Here is a 24,700-nt window from a genome sequence, read left to right as displayed (position 1 = left end):
CAGATGATTTTTATTATGTCCTAATATGTAAAACCATAGAATTCAAAGAGAGAGGGTGTACTTTCTTTTTTACATGACTGTGTGTGCATATTTATATACTGTATATATATATATACAGTATATATATATATATATATATATATATATATATATATATATATATATATATATATATATATATATATATATGCATTTGTCTTAGCTGTTATCAATCAGTGGAAATCCTTGGCGTCTGCACTGTTATGCATTATGAAACAAGAAAAACTTTATACCTTTGTAAATTAAATTAATAGGTCTTGGTAACTGATGTAGATTAATTATACTAGAAAAGTTATTTACTTGAGAAATTGATTTTTTTCTTTCCTTACAGCTGAAAAGCTTTGGTGTCCAGAAAGTGATAAAGCTACTGCACAAAAAACAAAGCAGCTATTACACTAGTTTTACTGAACTGATCTCCACCGTGGAACAAGGTAAACTATGAAATAATATTCAACTTGACTTAAAAATATGTTAAAACAATAGGGCCTAGATTTGGAGTTCGGCGGTAAAAGGGCTGTTAACGCTCCGCGGGCTTTTTTCTGGCCGCACCATAAAATTAACTCTGGTATCGAGAGTTCAAACAAATGCTGCGTTAGGCTCCAAAAAAGGAGCGTAGAGCATTTTTACCGCAAATGCAACTCTCGATACCAGAGTTGCTTACGGACGCGGCCGGCCTCAAAAACGTGCTCGTGCACGATTCCCCCATAGGAAACAATGGGGCTGTTTGAGCTGAAAAAAAACCTAACACCTGCAAAAAAGCAGCGTTCAGCTCCTAACGCAGCCCCATTGTTTCCTATGGGGAAACACTTCCTACGTCTGCACCTAACACTCTAACATGTACCCCGAGTCTAAACACCCCTAACCTTACACTTATTAACCCCTAATCTGCCGCCCCCGCTATCGCTGACCCCTGCATATTTTTTTAAACCCCTAATCTGCCGCTCCGTAAACCGCCGCAACCTACGTTATCCCTATGTACCCCTAATCTGCTGCCCTAACATCGCCGACCCCTATATTATATTTATTAACCCCTAATCTGCCCCCCTCAACGTCGCCGACACCTGCCTACACTTATTAACCCCTAATCTGCCGAGCGGACCTGAGCGCTACTATAATAAAGTTATTAACCCCTAATCCGCCTCACTAACCCTATCATAAATAGTATTAACCCCTAATCTGCCCTCCCTAACATCGCCGACACCTACCTTCAATTATTAACCCCTAATCTTCCGAGCGGAGCTCACCGCTATTCTAATAAATGGATTAACCCCTAAAGCTAAGTCTAACCCTAACACTAACACCCCCCTAAGTTAAATATAATTTTTATCTAACGAAATAAATTAACTCTTATTAAATAAATGATTCCTATTTAAAGCTAAATACTTACCTGTAAAATAAACCCTAATATAGCTACAATATAAATTATAATTATATTATAGCTATTTTAGGATTAATATTTATTTTACAGGCAACTTTGTAATTATTTTAACCAGGTACAATAGCTATTAAATAGTTAAGAACTATTTAATAGTTACCTAGTTAAAATAATAACAAATTTACCTGTAAAATAAATCCTAACCTAAGATATAATTAAACCTAACACTACCCTATCAATAAATTAATTAAATAAACTACCTACAATTACCTACAATTAACCTAACACTACACTATCAATAAATTAATTAAACACAATTGCTACAAATAAATACAATTAAATAAACTTGCTAAAGTACAAAAAATAAAAAAGAACTAAGTTACAGAAAATAAAAAAATATTTACAAACATAAGAAAAATATTACAACAATTTTAAACTAATTACACCTACTCTAAGCCCCCTAATAAAATAACAAAGCCCCCCAAAATAAAAAATTCCCTACCCTATTCTAAATTAAAAAAGTTACAAGCTCTTTTACCTTACCAGCCCTGAACAGGGCCCTTTGCGGGGCATGCCCCAAGAAGTTCAGCTCTTTTGCCTGTAAAAAAAAACATACAATACCCCCCCCCCAACATTACAACCCACCACCCACATACCCCTAATCTAACCCAAACCCCCCTTAAATAAACCTAACACTAATCCCCTGAAGATCTTCCTACCTTGTCTTCACCATCCAGGTATCACCGATCCGTCCTGGCTCCAAGATCTTCATCCAACCCAAGCGGGGGTTGGCGATCCATAATCCGGTGCTGAAGAGGTCCAGAAGAGGCTCCAAAGTCTTCCTCCTATCCGGCAAGAAGAGGACATCCGGACCGGCAAACATCTTCTCCAAGCGGCATCTTCGATCTTCTTCCATCCGGAGCGAAGCGGCAGGATCCTGAAGACCTCCAGCGCGGAACATCCATCCGGACCGACGACTGAACGACGAATGACTGTTCCTTTAAGGGACGTCATCCAAGATGGCGTCCCTCGAATTCCGATTGGCTGATAGGAATTAAGGTAGGAATTTCCGATCAGCCAATAGAATGCGAGCTCAATCTGATTGGCTGATTGGATCGGCCAATCGGATTGAACTAGATTCTGATTGGCTGATTCCATCAGCCAATCAGAAAATTCCTACCTTAATTCCGATTGGCTGATAGAATCCTATCAGCCAATCGGAATTCGAGGGACGCCATCTTGGATGACGTCCCTTAAAGGAACAGTCATTCGTCGTTCAGTCGTCGGTCCGGATGGATGTTCCGCGCTGGAGGTCTTCAGGATCCTGCCGCTTCGCTCCGGATGGAAGAAGATCGAAGATGCCACTTGGAGAAGATGTTTGCCGGTCCGGATGTCCTCTTCTTGCCGGATAGGAGGAAGACTTTGGAGCCTCTTCTGGACCTCTTCAGCACCGGATTATGGATCGCCAACCCCCGCTTGGGTTGGATGAAGATCTTGGAGCCAGGATGGATCGGTGATACCTGGATGGTGAAGACAAGGTAGGAAGATCTTCAGGGGATTAGTGTTAGGTTTATTTAAGGGGGGTTTGGGTTAGATTAGGGGTATGTGGGTGGTGGGTTGTAATGTTGGGGGGGGGGTATTGTATGTTTTTTTTTACAGGCAAAAGAGCTGAACTTCTTGGGGCATGCCCCGCAAAGGGCCCTGTTCAGGGCTGGTAAGGTAAAAGAGCTTGTAACTTTTTTAATTTAGAATAGGGTAGGGAATTTTTTATTTTGGGGGGCTTTGTTATTTTATTAGGGGGCTTAGAGTAGGTGTAATTAGTTTAAAATTGTTGTAATATTTTTCTTATGTTTGTAAATATTTTTTTATTTTCTGTAACTTAGTTCTTTTTTATTTTTTGTACTTTAGTTAGTTTATGTAATTGTAGTTATTTGTAGGAATTGTATTTAATTTATTTATTGATAGTGTAGTGTTAGGTTAATTGTAGGTAATTGTAGGTAGTTTATTTAATTATTTTATTGATAGGGTAGTGTTAGGTTTAATTATATCTTAGGTTAGGATTTATTTTACAGGTAAATTTGTTATTATTTTAACTAGGTAACTATTAAATAGTTCTTAACTATTTAATAGCTATTGTACCTGGTTAAATTAATTACAAAGTTGCCTGTAAAATAAATATTAATCCTAAAATAGCTATAATATAATTATAATTTATATTGTAGCTATATTAGGATTTATTTTACAGGTAAGTATTTAGCTTTAAATAGGAATCATTTATTTAATAAGAGTTAATTTATTTCGTTAGATGTAAATTATATTTAACTTAGGGGGGTGTTAGTGTTAGGGTTAGACTTAGCTTTAGGGGTTAATCCATTTATTAGAATAGCGGTGAGCTCCGATCGGAAGATTAGGGGTTAATAATTGAAGGTAGGTGTCGGCGATGTTAGGGAGGGCAGATTAGGGGTTAATACTATTTATGATAGGGTTAGTGAGGCGGGTTAGGGGTTAATAACTTTATTATAGTAGCGGTGAGGTCCGCTCGGCAGATTAGGGGTTAATAAGTGTAGGCAGGTGTCGGCGACGTTGTGGGGGGCAGATTAGGGGTTAATAAATATAATATAGGGGTCGGCGGTGTTAGGGGTAGCAGATTAGGGGTACATAGGGATAACGTAGGTGGCGGCGCTTTGCGGTCGGAAGATTAGGGGTTAATTATTTTAAGTAGCTGGCGGCGATGTTGTGGGGGGCAGGTTAGGGGTTAATAAATATAATACAGGGGTCGGCGGGGTTAGGGGCAGCAGATTAGGGGTACATAAGTATAACGTAGGTGGCGGTCGGCAGATTAGGGGTTAAAAATTTTAATCGAGTGGCGGCGATGTGGGGGGACCTCGGTTTAGGGGTACATAGGTAGTTGATGGGTGTTAGTGTACTTTAGGGTACAGTAGTTAAGAGCTTTATGAACCGGCGTTAGCCAGAAAGCTCTTAACTCCTGCTATTTTCAGGCGGCTGGAATCTTGTCGTTAGAGCTCTAACGCTCACTTCAGAAACGACTCTAAATACCGGCGTTAGAAAGATCCCATTGAAAATATAGGCTACGCAAATGGCGTAGGGGGATCTGCGGTATGGAAAAGTCGCGGCTGAAAAGTGAGCGTTAGACCCTTTAATCACTGACTCCAAATACCAGCTGGCGGCCAAAACCAGCGTTAGGAGCCTCTAACGCTGGTTTTGACGGCTACCGCCGAACTCCAAATCTAGGCCTTAGTTATTTAATAATTTATACTAATTCAACTAAAATAATTCCCTATCTTCTCATTTAACTCTAAGTTGATAGAGTAGTTTATTTCCTGCTATACCAAAGTTTTTTTTTAATTAAAGGGACAGTAAACACCGGTAGCATGGTTAGCCTTGAGGAGTCTGCAGTCTGCTTTTTTCTGTGAAAATAAATTCTGACAGTATATTGCAAAAATGTTTTACTATGTTTGTATAAACATTTTATATTGAAATCTCAAGGTGTTTGCTGTCCCATTAAAGGGACATTGTACACCAATTTTCATATAACTGCATGTAATAGACTCTACTATAAAGAAGAATATGCATTGATATCAAAGTCCAGTATAAAACCTATTAAAGACTTACTTAGAAGCTCCCAGTTTAGCACTGTTGATGAGATAAGGCTGGGATACCCATTGAAAGGGGCTGGGAAAACAAGAAGAGCAGATACTCCCCCTTCAATGCATATGAAAAGACAGATAACATAAACAGGACCCAGCAGGAGTATACATCTAACACTGTGGGGCTTGGTTAGGAGTCTGAAAATCAGCACAATGTTAGAAAAAAATAAGCAAAACTATACATTAATACAAAACACTCCCAGATGGGCTACATACATGGATCATCTACAAAACATTTATGCAAAGAAATTCTGGGGCGAGATTACATATATGGCGCGGGCTTCAGTGCTTGCCCGTAATTTCACCTTGCACATCAGGGTATTACATAAACCCCGCCGGCAGTTCATAAAGTGCCGTAAGTCGGATAAACTAGCGATGTCCAGAAGTGAGCATAAATACAAATTTCTGTAGTCGCCAGTGACTTACGGCACGTTAGAAACTGCCGGAGCCTAAGAAAATAAAAAAAAAACATATAATCTCCCATAAACACGCCTCCCAAAAATAAACTCGACATGTAAAACCCCATGTAATTGGCAAGAGTACATGAGCTAGTGACGTATGGGATATACAATACTACCAGGAGGGGAAAAGTTTCCCAAACCTCAAAATGCCTATAAATACACCCCTCACCACACCCACAATTCAGTTTTACAAACTTTGCCTCCTATGGAGGTGGTGAAGTAAGTTTGTGCTAAGATTTCTACTTTGATATGCTCTTCTCAGCATTTTGAAGCCCGATTCCTCTCAGAGTACAGTGAATGTCAGAGGGATGTGAAGGGAGTATCACCTATTGAATGTAATGGTTTTCCTCACGGGAGATCTATTTCATAGGTTCTCTGTTATCGGTCGTAGAGATTCATCTCCTACCTCCCTTTTTAGATCGACAATATATTCTCATATTCCATTACCTCTACTGATAACCGTTTCAGTACTGGTTTGGCTATCTGCTATATGTGGATGGTGTCTTTTGGTAAGTATGTTTTCATTACTTAAGACACTTTCAGCTATGGTTTGGCACTTTATGTATTTATATAAAGTTCTAAATATATGTATTGTACATATATTTGCCATGATTCAGGTTTTCAGTATATTTCCTTTTGCAGACTTAGTCTTTTTTTCAATTGACTGTCTTTTTAAATTTGTGGGCAGAATTAGGATCGCGAGTGCGCAAAATGCCAAATTATATTGCGTCATTTTTGGAGTGAAGTTACGTTCAATGACGCAAATTCGTCATTTCCAGCGTCTTAGTCGATGTTGTTAGCGCCAATTTTTTTTTTCTGTTTGTGTTGTGCGTCATACTTGGCACCAAATATTTTCATTATTTAAAACCCCATTCCTATATGCCTCTTGCCTTTTTTCTCTATCAGAGGGCTATGCTGTTTGCATTTTTTTCCCATTCCTGAAACTGCCATATAAGGAAATTGATAATTTTGCTTTATATGTTGTTTTTTCTCTTACATTTGCAAGATGTCTCAATCTGATCCTATCTCAGAAATCGCTGTTGGAACCCGGCTGCCTGATAACAGTTCTATCAAAGCTAAGTGCATTTGTTGTAAACTTGTGGAGATTATATCTCCAGCTGTGGTTTGTAATAGTTGTCATGATAAACTTTTACATGCAGAGAATGTGTCCATCAGTAATAGTACATTGCCGGTTGCTGTTCCTTCAACATATATTGTACAAGATATACCTGTGAATTTAAAATAATTTATTGCTGATTCTATTCAGAAGGCTTTGTCTGGCATCCCGCCTTCTAATAAATGTAAAGGTCTTTTAAAACTTCTCATAAAGTTGATGAAATTTCAAATGACCAACAACATACTGAATTATCCTCCACTGATATGACTTCTAAGGAATGGAACAGGCCTGGTACTTATTTTATTCCTTCTCCAAGGTTTAAAAAAATGTATCCTTTGCCAACAGTTACACTGGAGTTTTGGGAAAAGATCCCCAAAGTTGATTGGGCTATCTCTACTCTTGCTAAACGTACTACTATTCCTATGTAAGATAGTACTTCTTTTAAAGATTCTTTAGATAGGAAACTTGAATCTTATCTTGAATCTAAGGAAAGCCTATTTATCTATTTATATTCATCTTCTCAGGCCTGCAATTTCTTTGGCTGATGTTGCAGATGCATTAACTTTTTGGTTGGAAAATTTAGCGCAACAAGAATTGGATTCTAATTTGTCTAGCATTGTTCGCTTGCTTCAACATGCTAATCAATTTCTTTGTGATGCCATTTTTGATATAATCAAAATTGATGTTAAATCTATGTCTTTAGCTATTTTAGCTAGAAGAGCTTTGTGGCTTAAATCATGGAATGCTGACATGACTTCTAAGTCCAGATTGCTATCTCTTTCTTTCCAAGGTAATAAGTTATTTGGTTCTCAGTTGGATTCGATTATTTCAACTGTCACTGGGGGGAAGGGAGTTTTTTTGCCTCAGGATAAAAGACCTAAGGGTAAATCTAAAGCTAACCGTTTTTGTTCCTTTCGACCAAATAAGGAATAGAAACCTAATCCTTCCCCCCAAGGAATCTGTTTCCAATTGGAAACCTTCTTCAAATTGGAATAAATCCAAGCCATTTAAGAAACCAAAGCCAGCCCCCAAGTCTGCATGAAGGTGCGTCCCTCATTCCAGCTCAGCTGGTAGGGGGCAGATTAAGATTTTTCAAAGATGTTTGGACACATTCTGTCCAAAATCAATGGATTCTGAGTGTTGTCTCTCAGGGGTACAGAATAGGATTCAGAGTAAGACCTCCTGTGAGAAGATATTTTCTCTCACGCATCCCAGCAAATCCAGTAAAGGCTCAGGCTTTCCTGAAGTATGTTTCAGAACTGGGGTTATCAGGGGTAATCATGCCAGTTCCGTTTCAGGAACAGGGTCTGGGGTTTTATTCAAATCTATTCATTGTCCCAAAGAAAGACAATTCATTCAGACCAGTTCTGGATCTGAAAATTTTGAATCGTTATGTAAGAGTACCAACTTTCAAAATGGTGACTATAAGGACTATTCTGCCTTTTGTTCATCAAGGGCATTATATGTCCACAATAGACTTACAGGATGCATATTTTCATATTCCAATTCATCCAGATCATTATCAGTTTCTGATATTCTCTTTTCTAGACAAGCATTACCAATTTGTCGCTCTTCCTTTTGGCCTAGCGACAACTCCAAGAATCTTTTCAAAGGTTCTCGGTGCCCTACTCTCTGTAATCAGAGAGTGGGGTATTGCGGTGTTTCCTTATTTGGACGATATCTTGATACTAGCTCAGTCATTAAGTTCTGCAGAATCTCACATGAATCAACTAGTGTTGTTTCTTCGAAAACATGGTTGGAGGATCAATTTACCAAAAAGTTCTTTGATTCCTCAGGCAAGGGTCACCTTTTTAGGTTTCCAGATAGATTCAGTGTCCATGACTCTGTCTCTAACAGACAAGAGACGTTTAAAATTGGTTGCAGCCTGTCGGAACCTTCAGTCTCAGTCATTTCCTTCATTAGCTATGTGCATGGAAGTTTTAGGTCTCATGACTGCAGCATCGGACGCGATCCCCTTTGCTCTTTTTCATATGAGACCTCTCCAGCTTTGTATGCTAAACCAATGGTGCAGGGATTATACAAGGATATCACAATTAATATCCTTAAATCCCATCGTTCGACTATCTCTGACTTGGTTAGATCACCATCGTATAGTTCTAGGGACCTCTTTGGTTTATCCAACCTGGACTGTGATCACAACATGTTGTTCAGATGTGGGGTCTTCCAGAAATAGATCTGATGGCTTCTCATCCACACAAGAAACTTCCCAGGTACCTGTCCAGGTCCAGGGATCCTCAGGCGGAAGCAGTGGATGCGTTGACACTTCCTTGGTGTTATCAACCTGCTTATATTTCTCTTGCAAGGTGTATCCAGTCCACGGATTCATCTTTTACTTGTGGGATATTCTCATTCCCTACAGGAAGTGGCAAAGAGAGCACACAGCAGAGCTGTCCATATAGCTCCCCCTCTAGCTCCACCCCCCAGTCATTCTCTTTGCTGGCTCTAAGCACTAGGGTCTCTCTACGGGAGGGCAAAGTGAATGTGGTGTTAGAATTGTAATTTTATTATCTTCAATCAAAAGTTTGTTATTTTTAAATGGTACCGGTTTGTACTATTTACTCTCTGGCAGAAAAAAGATGAAGAATTCTGCTGAGAGGAAGATGATTTTAGCATGTTGTAACTAAAATCCATTGCTGTTCCCACACAGGACTGAGGAGTACCAGAAAACATCAGTTGGGGGGAACAGTTTGCAGGCTTGACTGCAATGAGGTATGTTCAGTCATTTATTTCTAGACAAGACTGAGATAATGCTAGAAGACTGACAATATCCCCATGTGGGGAGGGTAAGCTATGTTCTGAGACTTAGTAAAGAATTGAATGCTTACATAACAGGGCTAATTATGCTGGTTGACACTAACTTAGGGCAATCGATTATTTTACTTAAGAAATACTCGTTGGGAGACACTTTTAAAGCACTTTGGTGTTTTTTTCTGGGGTTATTACCCACATGGCTTAAATTTATTCACTTAGAAGTGATTTTGGTAGGCCTCATAGCTCCGGAGTGGAGTGGGAGGGGCCTAATTTCATGCCTCAGATGCACAGTTAGAATTGAAAGACAAGTTCATTCTCTTTCACATGGAGGGTCCTGCTGCTGTTTGAGGGCCTAAAGGAAGCTTCATTCCCCTAAAACTGATCCCTAAGGGCAGGTAGGGCCACAGCAGTAAGCTGTGGCAAGGTGCTGTAGTAATTTAACCGGTTGTTGGCTTTAGGCTGCTCTGGTTTGGGCATTAAGGGGTTAATCGTTATGCAACTTGTGGTGCAATCTTATTAAGGCTTTAGGTACATACTGTGAAAATTTCAAAAGGATTGCTGCATTTTTCACTGTTTTGTAAAATTGTGTGTTCTTTTTATCTTTTTAAAGGCACAGTAACGTTTTTTCAAATTGTGTATTTTATTTGTTCAAAGTGATTTCTAAGCCTGTTTATACATATTACTAGTCTGTTAAACATGTCTGAGACCAAGGAAAGTCCTTGTTCAATGTGTTTAGAAGCCATGGTGGAACCCCATCTCAGAATGTGTCCCAATTGCACTAATGTGTCTATACACTTTAAAGATCATATTGTTGTACTTAAAAGTGTGGCCCTTGATGATTTTCAGACTGAAGGTAATGAGGATACTCCGTCTACCTCTCCCCATGTGTCACAACCAGTTACGCCCGCTCAAGCGATGCCTAGTACCTCTAGTGCGTCTGCCCCTATTACATTGCAACAACTAGCGGCAGTCATGGATAACTCCCTTGCGGCCTTCCTATCTAAACTGCCAGTTTTTCCTGCAAAGCAGGATAGCTCTGTTTTAAGAACAGATTATGAGCAATCTGAAGCTTTGGTAGCCTTATCTGATGTACCCTCACAACGCTCTGAAGTGGGAGTGAGGGACTTGATGTCTGAGGGAGAAATTTCTGATTCAGGAAAGGTTTCTCATCAGGCAGAGTCAGATTCATTAGCGTTTAAATTTAAATTGGAACACCTCCGCCTATTACTCAGGGAGGTATTAGCTACTCTGGATGATTGTGACCCTATGGTGGTCCCAGAGAAATTGTGTAAAATAGACAAGTACCTAGAGGTCCCTGTATACACTGATGCGTTTCCGATCCCTAAGAGGGTTGCAGATATTGTTACTAGGGAGTGGGATAGACCAGGTGCCCCTTTTGTCCCCCCCCCCTATTTTTAAGAAAATGTTCCCCATAACTGACCCCAGGCGGGACTCGTGGCATACGGTCCCTAAGGTAGAGGGGGCTGTTTCTTCGCTTGCTAAACGCACAACCATACCAATTGAAGACAGTTGTGCTTTTAAAGATCCTGTGGATAAAAAGTTAGAGGGTTTACTTAAGAAAATGTTTGTTCAACAAGGTTTTCTTCTCCAACCTATTGCCTGCATTATTCCTGTAACTACTGCAGCTGCTTTCTGGTTTAAGGCGCTGGAGGATTTGCTCCAGACGGAGACCTCATACGACGAAATTATGGATAGAATTAAGGCTCTAAAGCTGGCTAATTCTTTTATAACAGATGCCGCTTTGCAATTAGCTAAGTTAGCGGCAAAAAATTCAGGTTTCGCCATTATGGCGTGCAGAGCTCTTTGGCTCAAGTCATGGTCGGCCTATGTGTCGTCAAAATCCAAATTATTAAATATCCCTTTCAAAGGAAAGACCCTTTTCGGGCCAGAATTAAAAGAGATTATTTCATAAATCACCGGGGGAAAGGGCCATGCTCTCCCTCAGGACAAGCCCTTTAAGGCTGAAAACAAAGCTAATTTTCGTTCCTTTCGTAATTTCAGGAGCGGTCCCGCTTCAGCCTCTACAGCTGCAAAGCAAGAGGGTAACGCTTCACAGCCCAAGGCAACCTGAAAGCCTTACCAGGGCTGGAACAAGGGTAAACAGGCCAAAAAGCCTTCAGCTGCTACCAAGACAGCATGAAGGGGTAGCCCCCAATCCGGGACCGGATCTAGTAGGGGGCAGACTTTCTCTCTTCACTCAGGCCTGGGCAAGAGATGTTCACGATCCCTGGGCATTAGAGATTGTTTCCCAGGGATATCTTCTAGAATTCAAGGACTCCCCTCCAAGGGGAAGGTTCCACATTTCTTTCATGTAATTAGCAAGAGTCCATGAGCTAGTGACGTATGGGATATGCATTCCTACCAGGAGGGGCAAAGTTTCCCAAACCTCAAAATGCCCATAAATACACCCCTCACCACACCCACAAATCAGTTTTACAAACTTTGCCTCCTGTGGAGGTGGTGAAGTAAGTTTGTGCTAGATTCTACGTTGCGCTCCGCAGCAGGTTGGAGCCCGGTTTTCCTCTCAGTGTGCAGTGAATGTCAGAGGGATGTGAAGAGAGTATTGCCTATTTGAATTCAATGATCTCCTTCTACGGGGTCTATTTCATAGGTTCTCTGTTATCGGTCGTATTCATCTCTTACCTCCCTTTTCAGATCGACGATATACTCTTATATATACCATTACCTCTACTGATTCTCGTTTCAGTACTGGTTTGGCTTTCTACTATATGTAGATGAGTGTCCTGGGGTAAGTAAGTCTTATTTTCTGTGACACACTAAGCTATGGTTGGGCACTTTTATATAAAGTTCTAAATATATGTGTTTAAACATTTATTTGCCTTGATTCAGAATGTTCAACGTTCCTTATTTTCAGACAGTCAGTTTCATATTTGGGATAATGCATATGAATAATTCAATTTTTTCTTACCTTAAAATTTGACTTTTTTTCCTGTGGGCTGAAAATGCTTCATTTTATTGCGTCATTCTTGGAGCGGACTTTATTGGCGCAAAAATTTTCTTGTCATTTCCGCCGTCATACGTGTCGCCGTAAGTTGCGTCATTTTTTTGACGTTTTTGCGCCAAAAAATGTCGGCGTTACCGGATGTGGCGCCATTTTTGGCGCCAAAAGCATTTAGGCGCCAAATAATGTGGGCGGCTTTTTTGGCGCTAAAAAATTTGAGCGTCATTGTTGTTTCCACAATAATTAAGTCTCATTATTTATTGCTTCTGGTTGCTAGAAGCTTGTTCATTGGCATTTTTTTCCCATTCCTGAAACTGTCATTTAAGGAATTTGATCAATTTTGCTTTATATGTTGTTTTTTCTATTACATATTGCAAGATGTCTCAGATTGACTCTGAATCAGAAGCCACTTCTGGAAAAACGCTTAACTGAGTTTCAGTTCTACCAAAGCTAAGTTCATTTATTTTAAATGTTATAAATGTTTATCTTTAGCTATGGTTTGTAATAAGTTATTATGATATACTTTTACATGCAGAATCCATTAGTATTTATGCTTTATATATTGCCATTCTTACATCTTATGTACAAGAAATATTTAGAAGATTTATAAGAAAATATTTTTCTGATTCTATTTTAAAGGCTTTGTCTGACTTCGTGCCTTCTAATTTTTATGTCTTTTTCACTTCTTTTTTAATTATTGAAGTTTCAAATGACCAACAACATACTGATTTATCCTTCTCTTTCAGAAATTTTCTTCATCAGATATTGACACTAACAAATCTACTTTTTTATTATTTTTCTATTATTAAAGTACATTTGTTCTTTGTTGAAAAGGTGTTGATTATTTTGGATATTAAGGTAACTAGTTCTTTAAGACTAGCTGACATTATTTCTGCCTATTTATTTCTTCTGTGTTTTCAGAGGTTTCTTTCCAATTCCCCATACTAGGGAATGGAATAGGCTGAGAATTTTCTTTTATTCCTTCTTCAAAGGTTTTAAACTATATTCTTTGCCAGCAGTTAAACTCAATTTGGAGGGTTCTCCAATTTATTGGGGCTATCTCTAATTCTACTAATTATGCTATTGTTTCTATAGCAAAATAGTATTTATTTTCCTTTAGATAGTTGTATCTTATTTATGGAAAATTATTTAGTTTCAGGTACTTTTCTTGGTCCTGTGATTTATTTGGATATTGCAATTGCTTCATTTTCTCTGTTTACTTTAAGATCAAGTATCAGATTATGATTTATTTTAGCATTGTTAAAGGGACAACATTTACTAGACTAAGTGCTGTTGCATTTGTCTTGTTGTTTTGCATTTATTGATTATGCAAGTCCACTGTATTGGCTGGTCCTTTAAACTGGACTATCATGCTAATAATTTCATTTGTGTCTTCATTTTATTGAATATTTTCGCAAATGAGGGTTAATCTATGTCTTTAGCTTTTTTAGCTAGAAGAATTTTGTGATTTTTTAAAAAAAAAAAAAAATCCATATTTCTTTTGTTCTAACATAATCCATTATTTGTTTTATAATTGGATTCAATTCTTAACTGTTACTCTGGGCTTCAAGATTGAGTTCTAAGACTAAAACTTTAAGCTTATACTGGTTTGGTTGTTCTTATTAAGGAACGAATTCCTGAGTTCTTTCCCAAGTAACATGTCTATAATTGGAGTTCGAAATCAGCTCCCTAATATTGCGATGTATGTGCCGTATTCCAGCTTGGCTGGTAAGGGGCAGGTTAAGGCTTCTTTGAAATTTATTTTGTCCAAATTTCTTTGATTTTATTCCAGTAAGGCTAACACTTTCTTTAACTGTGTTTCTGTCCTATATATTTTGGGTACTGTTGAAGCATGGCTGGGCACCCATGGGGTTCAAGCGCTGCTCAGACCTGGAATCTTCTGTGGTATTTCTTCCAGTTCCTTTTGAGGAACCGGGTTTTGGAGTTTTATTCAAACTATTTTACCTTTTTATGGTCATTGATAGCATTATTTGTTTTCATTAGATACAATAAATGCATATTTTAATTTTTCTGTTTTCATTCAGATTATTTTCTGAGGATGCGGAATCTCATATGATTCACTTGCTCTTCAGGACATAGTTAGAGGATCTTTTTTTAAAAAGCTCTTGATTCCTCACACAAGGGTCACCTTTTTTAGGTTTCCAGATAGTTTGTGTCAATGTCCTTGTCTCTATCAGACAAGGGATAATTTTATTGGGTTTCGTCTATCGGTACCTTTAGTCTCTATTATTTCCTTCAGTTGCTATATATGCATAGAAGTTTTAGGTCTTATGGCCACAGCTTTGGATTCAATTCCCTTTGCTCATTTTCACTAGAAAGAACCTTTCCAGTCTTTTATAAGTGTTGTTTCTTCAAGAACATGGTTGGAGGATCAATTTACCAAAAAGTTCGTTTGATTCCTCAGACAAGGGTAACCTTTTTAGGTTTCCTGATAGATTCAGTGTCCTTGATTCTGTCTCTGACAGACAAGAGGCGTCTGACATTGGTTTCAGCTTGTCGAAACCTTGTCTCAATCTTTCCCTTCGGTAGCCTTATGCATGGAAATTCTAGGTCTTATGACTGCTGCATTGGACGCGATCCCCTTTGCTCGTTTTCACATGCGACCTCTTCAGCTCTGTATGCTGAACCAGTGGTGCAGGGATTATTCAAGATATCTCAATTAATATTTTTAAAACCGATTGTTCGACACTCTCTGACGTGGTGGACAGACCACCATCGTTTAGTTCAGGGGGCTTCTTTTGTTCTTCCAACTTAGACTGTGATCTCAACAGATGCAAGTCTGACAGGTTGGGGAGCTGTATGGGGGTTTCTGACAGCACAAGGGGTTTGGGAATCTCAGGAGGCGAGATTACCAATCAACATTTTGGAACTCCGTGCAATTTTCAGAGCTCTTCAGTCGTGGCCTCTTCTAAAGAGAGAGTCGTTCATTTGTTTCCAGACGGACAATGTCACAACCGTGGCATATGTCAATCATCAAGGAGGAACTCACAGTCCTCTGGCTATGAAAGAAGTCTCTCGAATACTTGTATGGGCGGAATCCAGCTCCTGTCTAATTTCTGTGGTTCATATCCCAGGTATAGACAATTGGGAAGCGGATTATCTCAGTCGCCAAACGCTACATCCGGGCGAATGGTTTCTTCACCCAGAGGTATTTCTTCAGATTGTTCAAATATGGGGACTTCCAGAAATAGATCTGATGGCTTCTCATCTAAACAAGAAGCTTCCCAGGTATCTGTCCAGATCCAGGGATCCTCAGGCGGAAGCAGTGGATGCATTGTCACTTCCTTGGAAGTATCATCCTGCGTATATCTTTCCGCCTCTAGTTCTTTTTCCAAGATTCTAAAGGAGCGTTTGTTTATTCTGCTGGTGGCTCCAGCATGGCCTCACAGGTTTTGGTATGCGGATCTTGTCTGGATGGCCACTTGCCAACCGTAGACTCTTCCGTTAAGACCAGACCTTCTATCGCAAGGTCCTTTTTTCCATCAGGTTCTCAAATCCTTAAATTTGAAGGTATGGAGATTGAACGCTTGATTCTCAGTCATAGAGGTTTCTCTGACTCTGTGATTAATGCTATGTTTCAGGTTCGTAAAACTGTATCTAGGAAGATATATTATTGAGTCTGGAAGATTTACATTTCTTGGTGTTTTTCTCATCATTTTTCTTGGCATTCTTTTAGAATTCCTAGAATTTTACAGTTTCTTCAGGATGGTTTGGATAAGGTTTGTCTGCAAGTTCATTGAAAGGTCAAATCTCTGCTCTTTCTGTTCTTTTTCACAGAAAGATTGCTAGTCTTCCTGATATTCATTGTTTTGTACAAGCTTTGGCTCGTATAAAACCTGTTATTTCTTCTCCTTGCAGTTTGAATTTGGTTCTGGGGGCTCTTCAAGCTCCTCCGTTTGAACCTATGCATTCGCTGGATATTAAATGACTTTCTGGGAAAGTTTTGTTTCTTTTGGCCATCTCTTCTGCTAGAAGAGTTTCTGAATTATCTGCTCTTTCTTGTGAGTCTCCTTTTCTGATTTTTCATCAGGATAAGGCGGGGTTGCGAACTTCTTTTAAATTTTTACCTAAGGTTGTGAATTCTAACAACATTAGTAGAGAAATTGTGGTTCCTTCATTGTGTCCTAATCCTAAGAATTCTAAGGAAAAGTTGTTGCATTCTTTGGATGTAGTTAGAGTTTTGAAATATTATGTTGAAGCTATTAAGGATTTCCAAAAGACTTCTAGTCTATTTGTTATCTTTTCCGGTTCTAGGAAAGGTCAGAAGGCTTCTGCCATTTCTTTGGCATCTTGGTTAAAATCTTTGTTTCATCATGCCTATGTCGAGTCGGGTAAAACTCCGCCTCAAAGGATTACAGCTCATTCTACTAGGTCAGTTTCTACTTCCTGGGCGTATAGGAATGAAGCTTCAGTTGATCAGATTTGCAAAGCAGCCACTTGGTCTTCTTTGCATACTTTTACTAAATTCTACCATTTTGATGTGTTTTCTTCTTCTGAAGCAGTTTTTGGTAGAAAAGTACTTCAGGCAGCTGTTTCAGTTTGATTCTTCTGCTTATAATTTCAGTTTTATTTCATTATAAGATTTAAACTTTATTTTGGGTGTGGATTTTTTTCAGCGGAATTGGCTGTCTTTATTTTATCCCTCCCTCTCTAGTGACTCTTGCGTGGAAGATCCACATCTTGGGTAGTCATTATCCCATACGTCACTAGCTCATGGACTCTTGCTAATTACATGAAAGAAAACATAATTTATGTAAGAACTTACCTGATAAATTCATTTCTTTCATATTAGCAAGAGTCCATGAGGCCCACCCTTTTTTGTGGTGGTTATGATTTTTTTGTATAAAGCACAATTATTCCAATTCCTTATTTTTTATGCTTTCGCACTTTCTTCTTATCACCCCACTTCTTGGCTATACGTTAAACTGATTTGTGGGTGTGGTGAGGGGTGTATTTATAGGCATTTTGAGGTTTGGGAAACTTTGCCCCTCCTGGTAGGAATGTATATCCCATACGTCACTAGCTCATGGACTCTTGCTAATATGAAAGAAATGAATTTATCAGGTAAGTTCTTACATAAATTATGTTTTCTCGTCTGTCTACAGACCAGACAAAGAAAGAGGCGTTCTTACACTGTGTAGAAGATCTACATACGATGGGAGTGATATACCCAGTTCCAATTGCAGAACAAGGACTGGGTTTTTACTCAAACCTGTTTGTGGTTCCCAAAAAAGAAGGAACTTTCAGACCAATCCTGGATCTAAAAATTCTAAACAGATTCCTCAGAGTCCCATAATTCAAGATGGAGACCATTCAGACAATCTTACCTATGATCCAGGAAGGTCAATATATGACTACCGTGGATCTAAAGGATGCGTACCTGCATATTCCTATCCACAAAGATCATCATCAGTTCCTCAGGTTCGCTTTTCTAGACAAGCATTACCAGTTTGTGGCTCTTCCATTCGGTTTATCCACTGCTCCCAGAATTTTCACAAAGGTGCTAGGGTCCCTTCTGGCGGTTCTAAGACCGCGGGGCATAGCAGTGGCGCCTTATTTGGACGACATCTTAATTTAGGCGCCATCTTTTCACAGAGCCAAGGCTCACACAGAGATTGTATTGGCCTTTCTGAGGTCTCACGGGTGGAAGGTGAACATCAAAAGAGTTCTCTGTCCCCACTCACAAGGGTTCTTTTCCTAGGAACACTAATAGATTCGGTAGAAATGAAAATATTTCTGACGGAGGTCAGAAAGTTGAAACTTTTAACTACTTGCCGAGTTCTTCATTCCATTCCTCGACCATCTGTAGCTCAGTGCATGGAGACAATGGATTAATGGTAGCGGCAATGGACATAGTCCCTTTTGCTCGGATACATCTCAGACCACTGCAACTATGCATGCTCAATCAGTGGAATGGGGATTATGCAGATTTGTCTCCTCAAATACAGTTGGACCAGGAAACCAGAGTTTCACTTCTCTGGTGGTTGTCTCAGGATCACCTGTCTCAGGGAATATGTTTCCGCAGACCAGAGTGGATCATTGTAACGACCGACGCCAGTCTGTTAGGCTGGGGTGCAGTCTGGGACTCCCTGAAAGCTCAAGGCTTATGGTCTCGGGAAGAATCTCTTCTCCCGATAAACATTCTGGAGCTGAGGGCGATATTCAACACGCTTCAGGCATGGCCTCAACTAGCTGCGGCCAAATTAATCAGATTTCAGTCGGACAACAACAAAGAGTTCCCTAGCGATGAACTAAGTAACCAAAATAATCAGGTGGCTGGAGGATCACTCCTGCCATCTCTCAGCAATTCACATCCCAGGTGTAGACAACTGGGAGGCGGATTTCCTGAGTCGTCAGACTTTTCATCCGGGAGAGTGGGAACTCCACCCGGAGGTATTTGCCCAGCTGACTCAGCTTTGGGGCACTCCAGAGTTGGATCTGATGGCGTCCCGTCAGAACACCAAACTTCCTCTCTACGGGGCCAGGTCCCGGGACCCCAAGGCGGTATTGATAGATGCTCTAGCAGCGCCTTGGTCCTTCAATCTGGCTTATGTTTTCCCACCGTTTCCCCTTTTCCCTCGTCTGGTCGCCAGAATCAAGCAGGAGAAGGTTTTGGTGATTCTGATAGCGCCTGCGTGGCCACGCAGGACTTGGTATGCAGATCTAGTGGACATGTCATCTGTCCCACCATGGACACTGCCAAATAGGCAGGATCTTCTAATTCAGGCTCCATTCAAGCATCCAAATCTAATTTCTCTACTTCTGACTGCTTGGAGATTGAACGTTTAATTCTATCAAAGCGTGGTTTCTCTGAGTCAGTTATACATACCCTGATTCAGGCGAGAAAGCCTGTCACCAGAAAAATCTACCATAAGGTATGGCGGAAATATCTTTGTTGGTGTGAATCCAAGGGTTACTCATGGAGTAAGATTAGGATTCCCAGGATATTGTCTTTTCTCCAAGAAGGTTTGGAGAAAGGATTGTCAGCTAGTTCCTTAAAAGGACAGATATCTGCTCTGTCTATCCTTTTACACAAGCGTCTGGCAGAGGTTCCAGACATTCAAGCGTTTGCACAGGCCTTAGTCAGAATCAAGCCTGTCTATAAACCTGTGGCTCCGCCATGGAGTCTAAATCTAGTTCTTTCAGTTCTTCAAGGGGTTCCGTTTGAACCTTTACATTCCATAGATATTAAGTTGTTATCTTGGAAAGTTTTGTTTTTGGTAGCTATCTCTTCTGCTCGAAGAGTCTCAGAATTATCTGCCTTACAGTGCGATTCACCTTACCTGGTGTTCCACGCAGATAAGGTCTTCTTTGCATACATTTACTAAATTCTACCGTTTTGATGTATTTGTTTCTTCAGAAGCAGTTTTTGGTAGAAAAGTTCTTCAGGCAGCTGTTTCAGTTTGATTCTACTTTTTAGGTTTTAAGTTTTTTCCTTTCATTTATGAGAATAAACTTATATTTTGGGTTGTGGATTAATTTTCTTCAGTGAAAAATGGCTGTATTTATATTATCCCTCCCTCTCTAGTGACTCTTACGTGGAGTTCCATATCTTTGGTATTGCTATCCAATATGTCACTAGCTCATGGACTCTTGTCAATTACATGAAAGAAAACATAATTTATGTAAGAACTTACCTGATAAATTAATTTCTTTTATATTGGCAAGAGTCCATGAGGCCCACCCATTTTATGGTGGTTATGATTTTTTTGTATAAAGCATAATTATTTCCAAATTCCTTTGTTGATGCTTTTTACTCCTTTCTTTATCACCCCACTACTTGGCTATTCGTTAAACTGAATTGTGGGTGTGGTGAGGGGTGTATTTATAGGCATTTTGAGGTTTGGGAAACATTGCCCCTCCTGGTAGGAATGTATATCCCAAACATCGCTAGCTCATGGACTCTTGCCAATATGAAAGAAATTAATTTATCAGGTAAGTTCTTACATAAATTATGTTATCCGCCATCAAACCCATATAAGAATTAATTCCTTGACAAAGCATACCAGCGAAACGTACATCGGAATTGAACTGTTCTATTTTGAGTTTTATTGCATCTCTGCACTAGCCAGGACACCTTGGGGACTTAGCGCTATTGTCTTGCAACTAAAGAGGTATTGGTTTCAACGGTCACATTTTTGCTGATCCATTCACCTCTCTGCAAGTTTGGCGATTTGAAGCATTTGTCATATCATATCTGCTTTTGTACCCTTACACTGTGGTGTTATCAAGGCTTATGTGACGCTTTTATATATTTTAAAATAAATTTGTATCCAAGTTTTGCCTAGTGTACTGTTTTCCCATCAGTATAAAGTGGGAGTGCGCATATCCTTGAGCTTAGTCGAAAGCTCCAACAAATGTGAGTAGTCATTTGTTACAAAACAACTACTTCCTCAAAGTGCCGTTACAGATTCACACTATGTTGCAATTTTCTGTTTCCTTTTTTATGCGATCTCATTGAGGAACGCTAACAAGCTGAAAAACTCATCCAGAGGACACAGACATATCCTTAATTCAGAACTTTATTTGGTTTTCTTTCTTTTTATTATTTTTGTTATCACATTTATTTCACATTTTGTTTCTTTGTGATATTCGGTATATTTATTGCAAAACACACATCAGAACTAATAATACATGTATTAACCCCTAAACCGACAACCCCCCACAATGCAATTTGCTTAATTAAACTATTAACCCCGAATCCGCAATTCACCCTCATCGCAATCTACCTAATAAAAGTATTAACCCCTAAATCCGCCAACTCCAACATCGCAAACTACCTAATCCGCCATTAACCCACAACGCAATAAACCTATTAAACTATGAACCCCTAATCCACAAAACCCACACAACACAATGCTAATAAATCTATTAACCCCTAAACTGCCAAAGCCCACAACACAAATAACTAATCACTAAGCCCCCTAACCTAACACCCTCTAAATTAACCCCAATTAAAATAAAAAACCTAACATTACTTTAAAAATAAAAATACTAAGTTTAAATTAAGCTAAAATTACAGAAAATAAAAAAGCTAAAATTGCAGAAAATAAAAAGTCTAACATTACAGAAAATAAAAAACAAAATGATCAAAAATAAAAAAATTATACCTAATCCCTGTGAAAATAACCCCCCCTCCAAAATAATAAAAACCCTAATCTAATACTAAACTACCAATATCCCTTAAAAGGGCCCTTTGCAGGGCAGTGCCCTAAAGAAATCAGCTCTTTTCCTTAAAAAAAATGCTGTCCCCCCTATAACAGTAAAAACCCCCATCCACCAAACCCGCCAAAATAAATAAACCTAACACTAAAAAACCTAAACTACCCATTGCCCTAAAGGTGCATTTGTATGGGCATTACCCTTAAAAGGGCGTTCAGCTACAAGAGGCCCTTTTAAGGGCTATTGGTACTTTAGTATTAGATTAGGGGGTGTTTTTATTTTGGGGGCTTTTATAGAGATTAGGTATAATTTTTTTATTTTTGATAATTTTGTTTTTTATTTTCTGTGTAATGTTAGACTTTTTTATTTTCTGCAATTTTAGCTTAATTTAAACTGATTAGTTATTTGCGTTGTGGGCTTTGGCAGTTTAGGGGTTAATAGATTTATTAGCATTATTTTGTTGTGTGGGTTTGGCAGATTAGTGGTTAATAGTTTGATAGGTTTATTGCGTTGTGGGTTAATGGCGGATTAGGGGTTAATACATTTATTAGGTAGTTTGCGATGTTGGGGTTGGCGGATTTAGGGGTTAATACTTTAATTATTAATTGCGATGTGGGTTTGATGGCAGATATAGGGGTCAATATACTTTATTAGTTAATGTGGTGGGGGATTGCGGTTGACAATATACCTATAAAACTATATAAATATATAGATAAATATATAGGTATAGATATATACAGTATACAGAAGTGAAGAAAATTGGAATGTAAAATATTTACATTAAATACATAGTAAAATACATTATTAAATAGTAAAAATGATTTTACAAGATTTAAGGTATTTGAGTGGAAAGGACTATGAGATGTGTATATATATATATATATATATATATATATATATATATATATATATTTCTAAATATGTGTATAGGTGTGTATATATATATATGTACATACATGTATATATGTATGTATATATTTATATTCATATATAAACACATAAATACACATGTATGTAGTTATTGAGCTGGTTGTTCGTTCCTGAGAGTGTGCTCTCTGTGTGTATGTAAATATATATATATATATATATATATATATATATATAGCCCTTTCCAGTCAAACACCTTGTCATATACTATATACCTTTTAACCCTTATAATAGTTTTTATTAATATTTATATGAATAATTTATGTCAAAAACGGTATATATCAGGGTATATACCCCTTACACTTTACACTAAGTCTTCAGTAGGAATGGGTGAATGTGTTGGAAGTAAAATTTGTTTGGAATATTGCGTAATTGAATTATTTTAATTTAAAGATAGCATTAGAAATACTATTACATTAAACAAATGTTAGAATGTTGTACAAACATTCGAAAGTCAAAACGAACAAAAGTGTTAAGATTTGTTTAATTTTTTGAAAGTTGCAAAACATTCGCCCAGCCCTAGTTTTCAGTCGTGCTAGCCCGACAAGCTTAAAGGGACACTGAACCCAATTTTTTTATTTTGTGATTTAGATAGAGCATGCCATTTTAAACAACTTTCTAATTTACTCATATTATCAATTTTTCTTCGTTCTCTTGCTATCTTTATTTGCAATAAAAGCCATCTAAGCTTTTTTGGGTTAAGAACTCTGGACAGCACTTTTTGATTGGTGGATAGATTTTTTCCACCAATCAGCAAGGACAACCCAGGTTGTTCACCAAAATGGGCCAGCATCTAAACTTAGATTCTTGCATTTCAAATAAAGATACCAAGAGAATAAAGAAAATTTGATAATAGGAGTAAATTAGAAAGTTGCTTAAAAATGCATGCTCTACTGGAGGAGGCACCTGGTGTAGGAGGAGCAAGGTTTTGATTGCTGAGCTTCCTCCTACAGTCTCACAGCACCTGGCGGTAGGAATTTCGCGCCTCCCCACTACCTGGGGTTGCTACACGGACAGGCCTTAACATCTCCTCCGGTGCCGTGCAGTGGAAAACCAACCCACTGCTTTGATGCAGGAACAAACATACATCATGTTTCCAGCTACACTAGTGAACCACGAATACCACTAGAAACATTTCCCCCCCTCGGGGTTACCTGGCTAAGGACAAACGTAAGGGGAAAGAATAAAGCAAATGGTCTCAGATGCCTGAACCGTCCCTGGCTTCAACCAACGATGCAGTGAGACACCAATATTCTTCTGGAAATAAGGACTCTCTCCCTCCTCCGCACCCACTTCGAGCTCAAACTGTATTTTCCATACTCACCGGTATTCTGTGAGAGAAAGGAGGACCGGCGGTTTGCTAGAGAAGGTGCTGCTGCCCCTGTGTGACTCGCAGTGACTGGTCTGCCCCCTCCCCCACCGAGGCTGCGCAGGAGGAGGCAGTGAGAGCCTTGTTGGGCGCAGAGAACAGCGCAAGCTGTGAAGCTGTTTGCCGCAGGTCCCCTGTTCTGCTCTTCCCCCCCCTCTCCCACCGGTGCTGCGTGAGAGGGGGTGTGGGACACGTCCCCTGCTTGAGGTATCAGAGGACACCGGGCTGGATGGAAGAGGTATTTAGAGTGCCTGCTTCTTTCTGGCATTTTCGCACCTGCTCCGGCCTATCATTCATCATCGGAGGGACGACCGGGTAGCGGAGGAGAGGGTAAGTCTCACTGCACAGCCGTTCTAGATGGCGAAAACAACATTCAAGCTAAAAAAGTGAACACTGGAGAACACATAGCCAGGTGTAAGGTTGAGAACATTTTACCCCTAACTTGAGAACAATTACTCATACAAGGTTACATCCGAAGGGGGAAAATAAAGGAAGAATATCATAAGTGCCTAACAGCAGGTGGAACGACTGATGGGGATATATAAAAGCAAGGGAAAAGTAATTATACTGAAGGCGCAATAAAGCAGCAATATAAACACTCAACTTAATTCCCCACGTTTTCAGATTTATATTGTGGAAAATTGGGACATTGGGCTGAACAGGACTCTATCATGATCCTGGAAATATCAAAGGACTAATATCTCAGAGAGACTTTTTGCTCAGAGAACTTTTCTTTTTCTCTGTATCTCTTATTTTTTCTCTATAGCTGTGATTATTGACCTCTGGTTGGAAGGGAAAAAGGAGGT

At 39.1% G+C, this 24,700-nt stretch overlaps 1 protein-coding gene across 1 annotated transcript in view; it reads left to right on the top strand.

The window, feature by feature from the left end:
* LOC128658546 (dynein axonemal heavy chain 11-like) overlaps positions 1–24,700 on the top strand; it is a 1,692,686-nt gene that overhangs the window by 12,455 nt on the left and 1,655,531 nt on the right. The window contains 1 exon segment of the mRNA XM_053712841.1: positions 371–470. Within this exon segment, the coding sequence (XP_053568816.1) occupies positions 371–470 (100 nt within the window).

Source organism: Bombina bombina, chromosome 1 (genome assembly GCF_027579735.1).
Source record: "Bombina bombina isolate aBomBom1 chromosome 1, aBomBom1.pri, whole genome shotgun sequence".
Lineage (NCBI taxonomy): Eukaryota > Metazoa > Chordata > Amphibia > Anura > Bombinatoridae > Bombina > Bombina bombina.
Note: the sequence above shows the minus strand (reverse complement) of the source record. Positions and strands in the feature narration are given on the sequence as shown.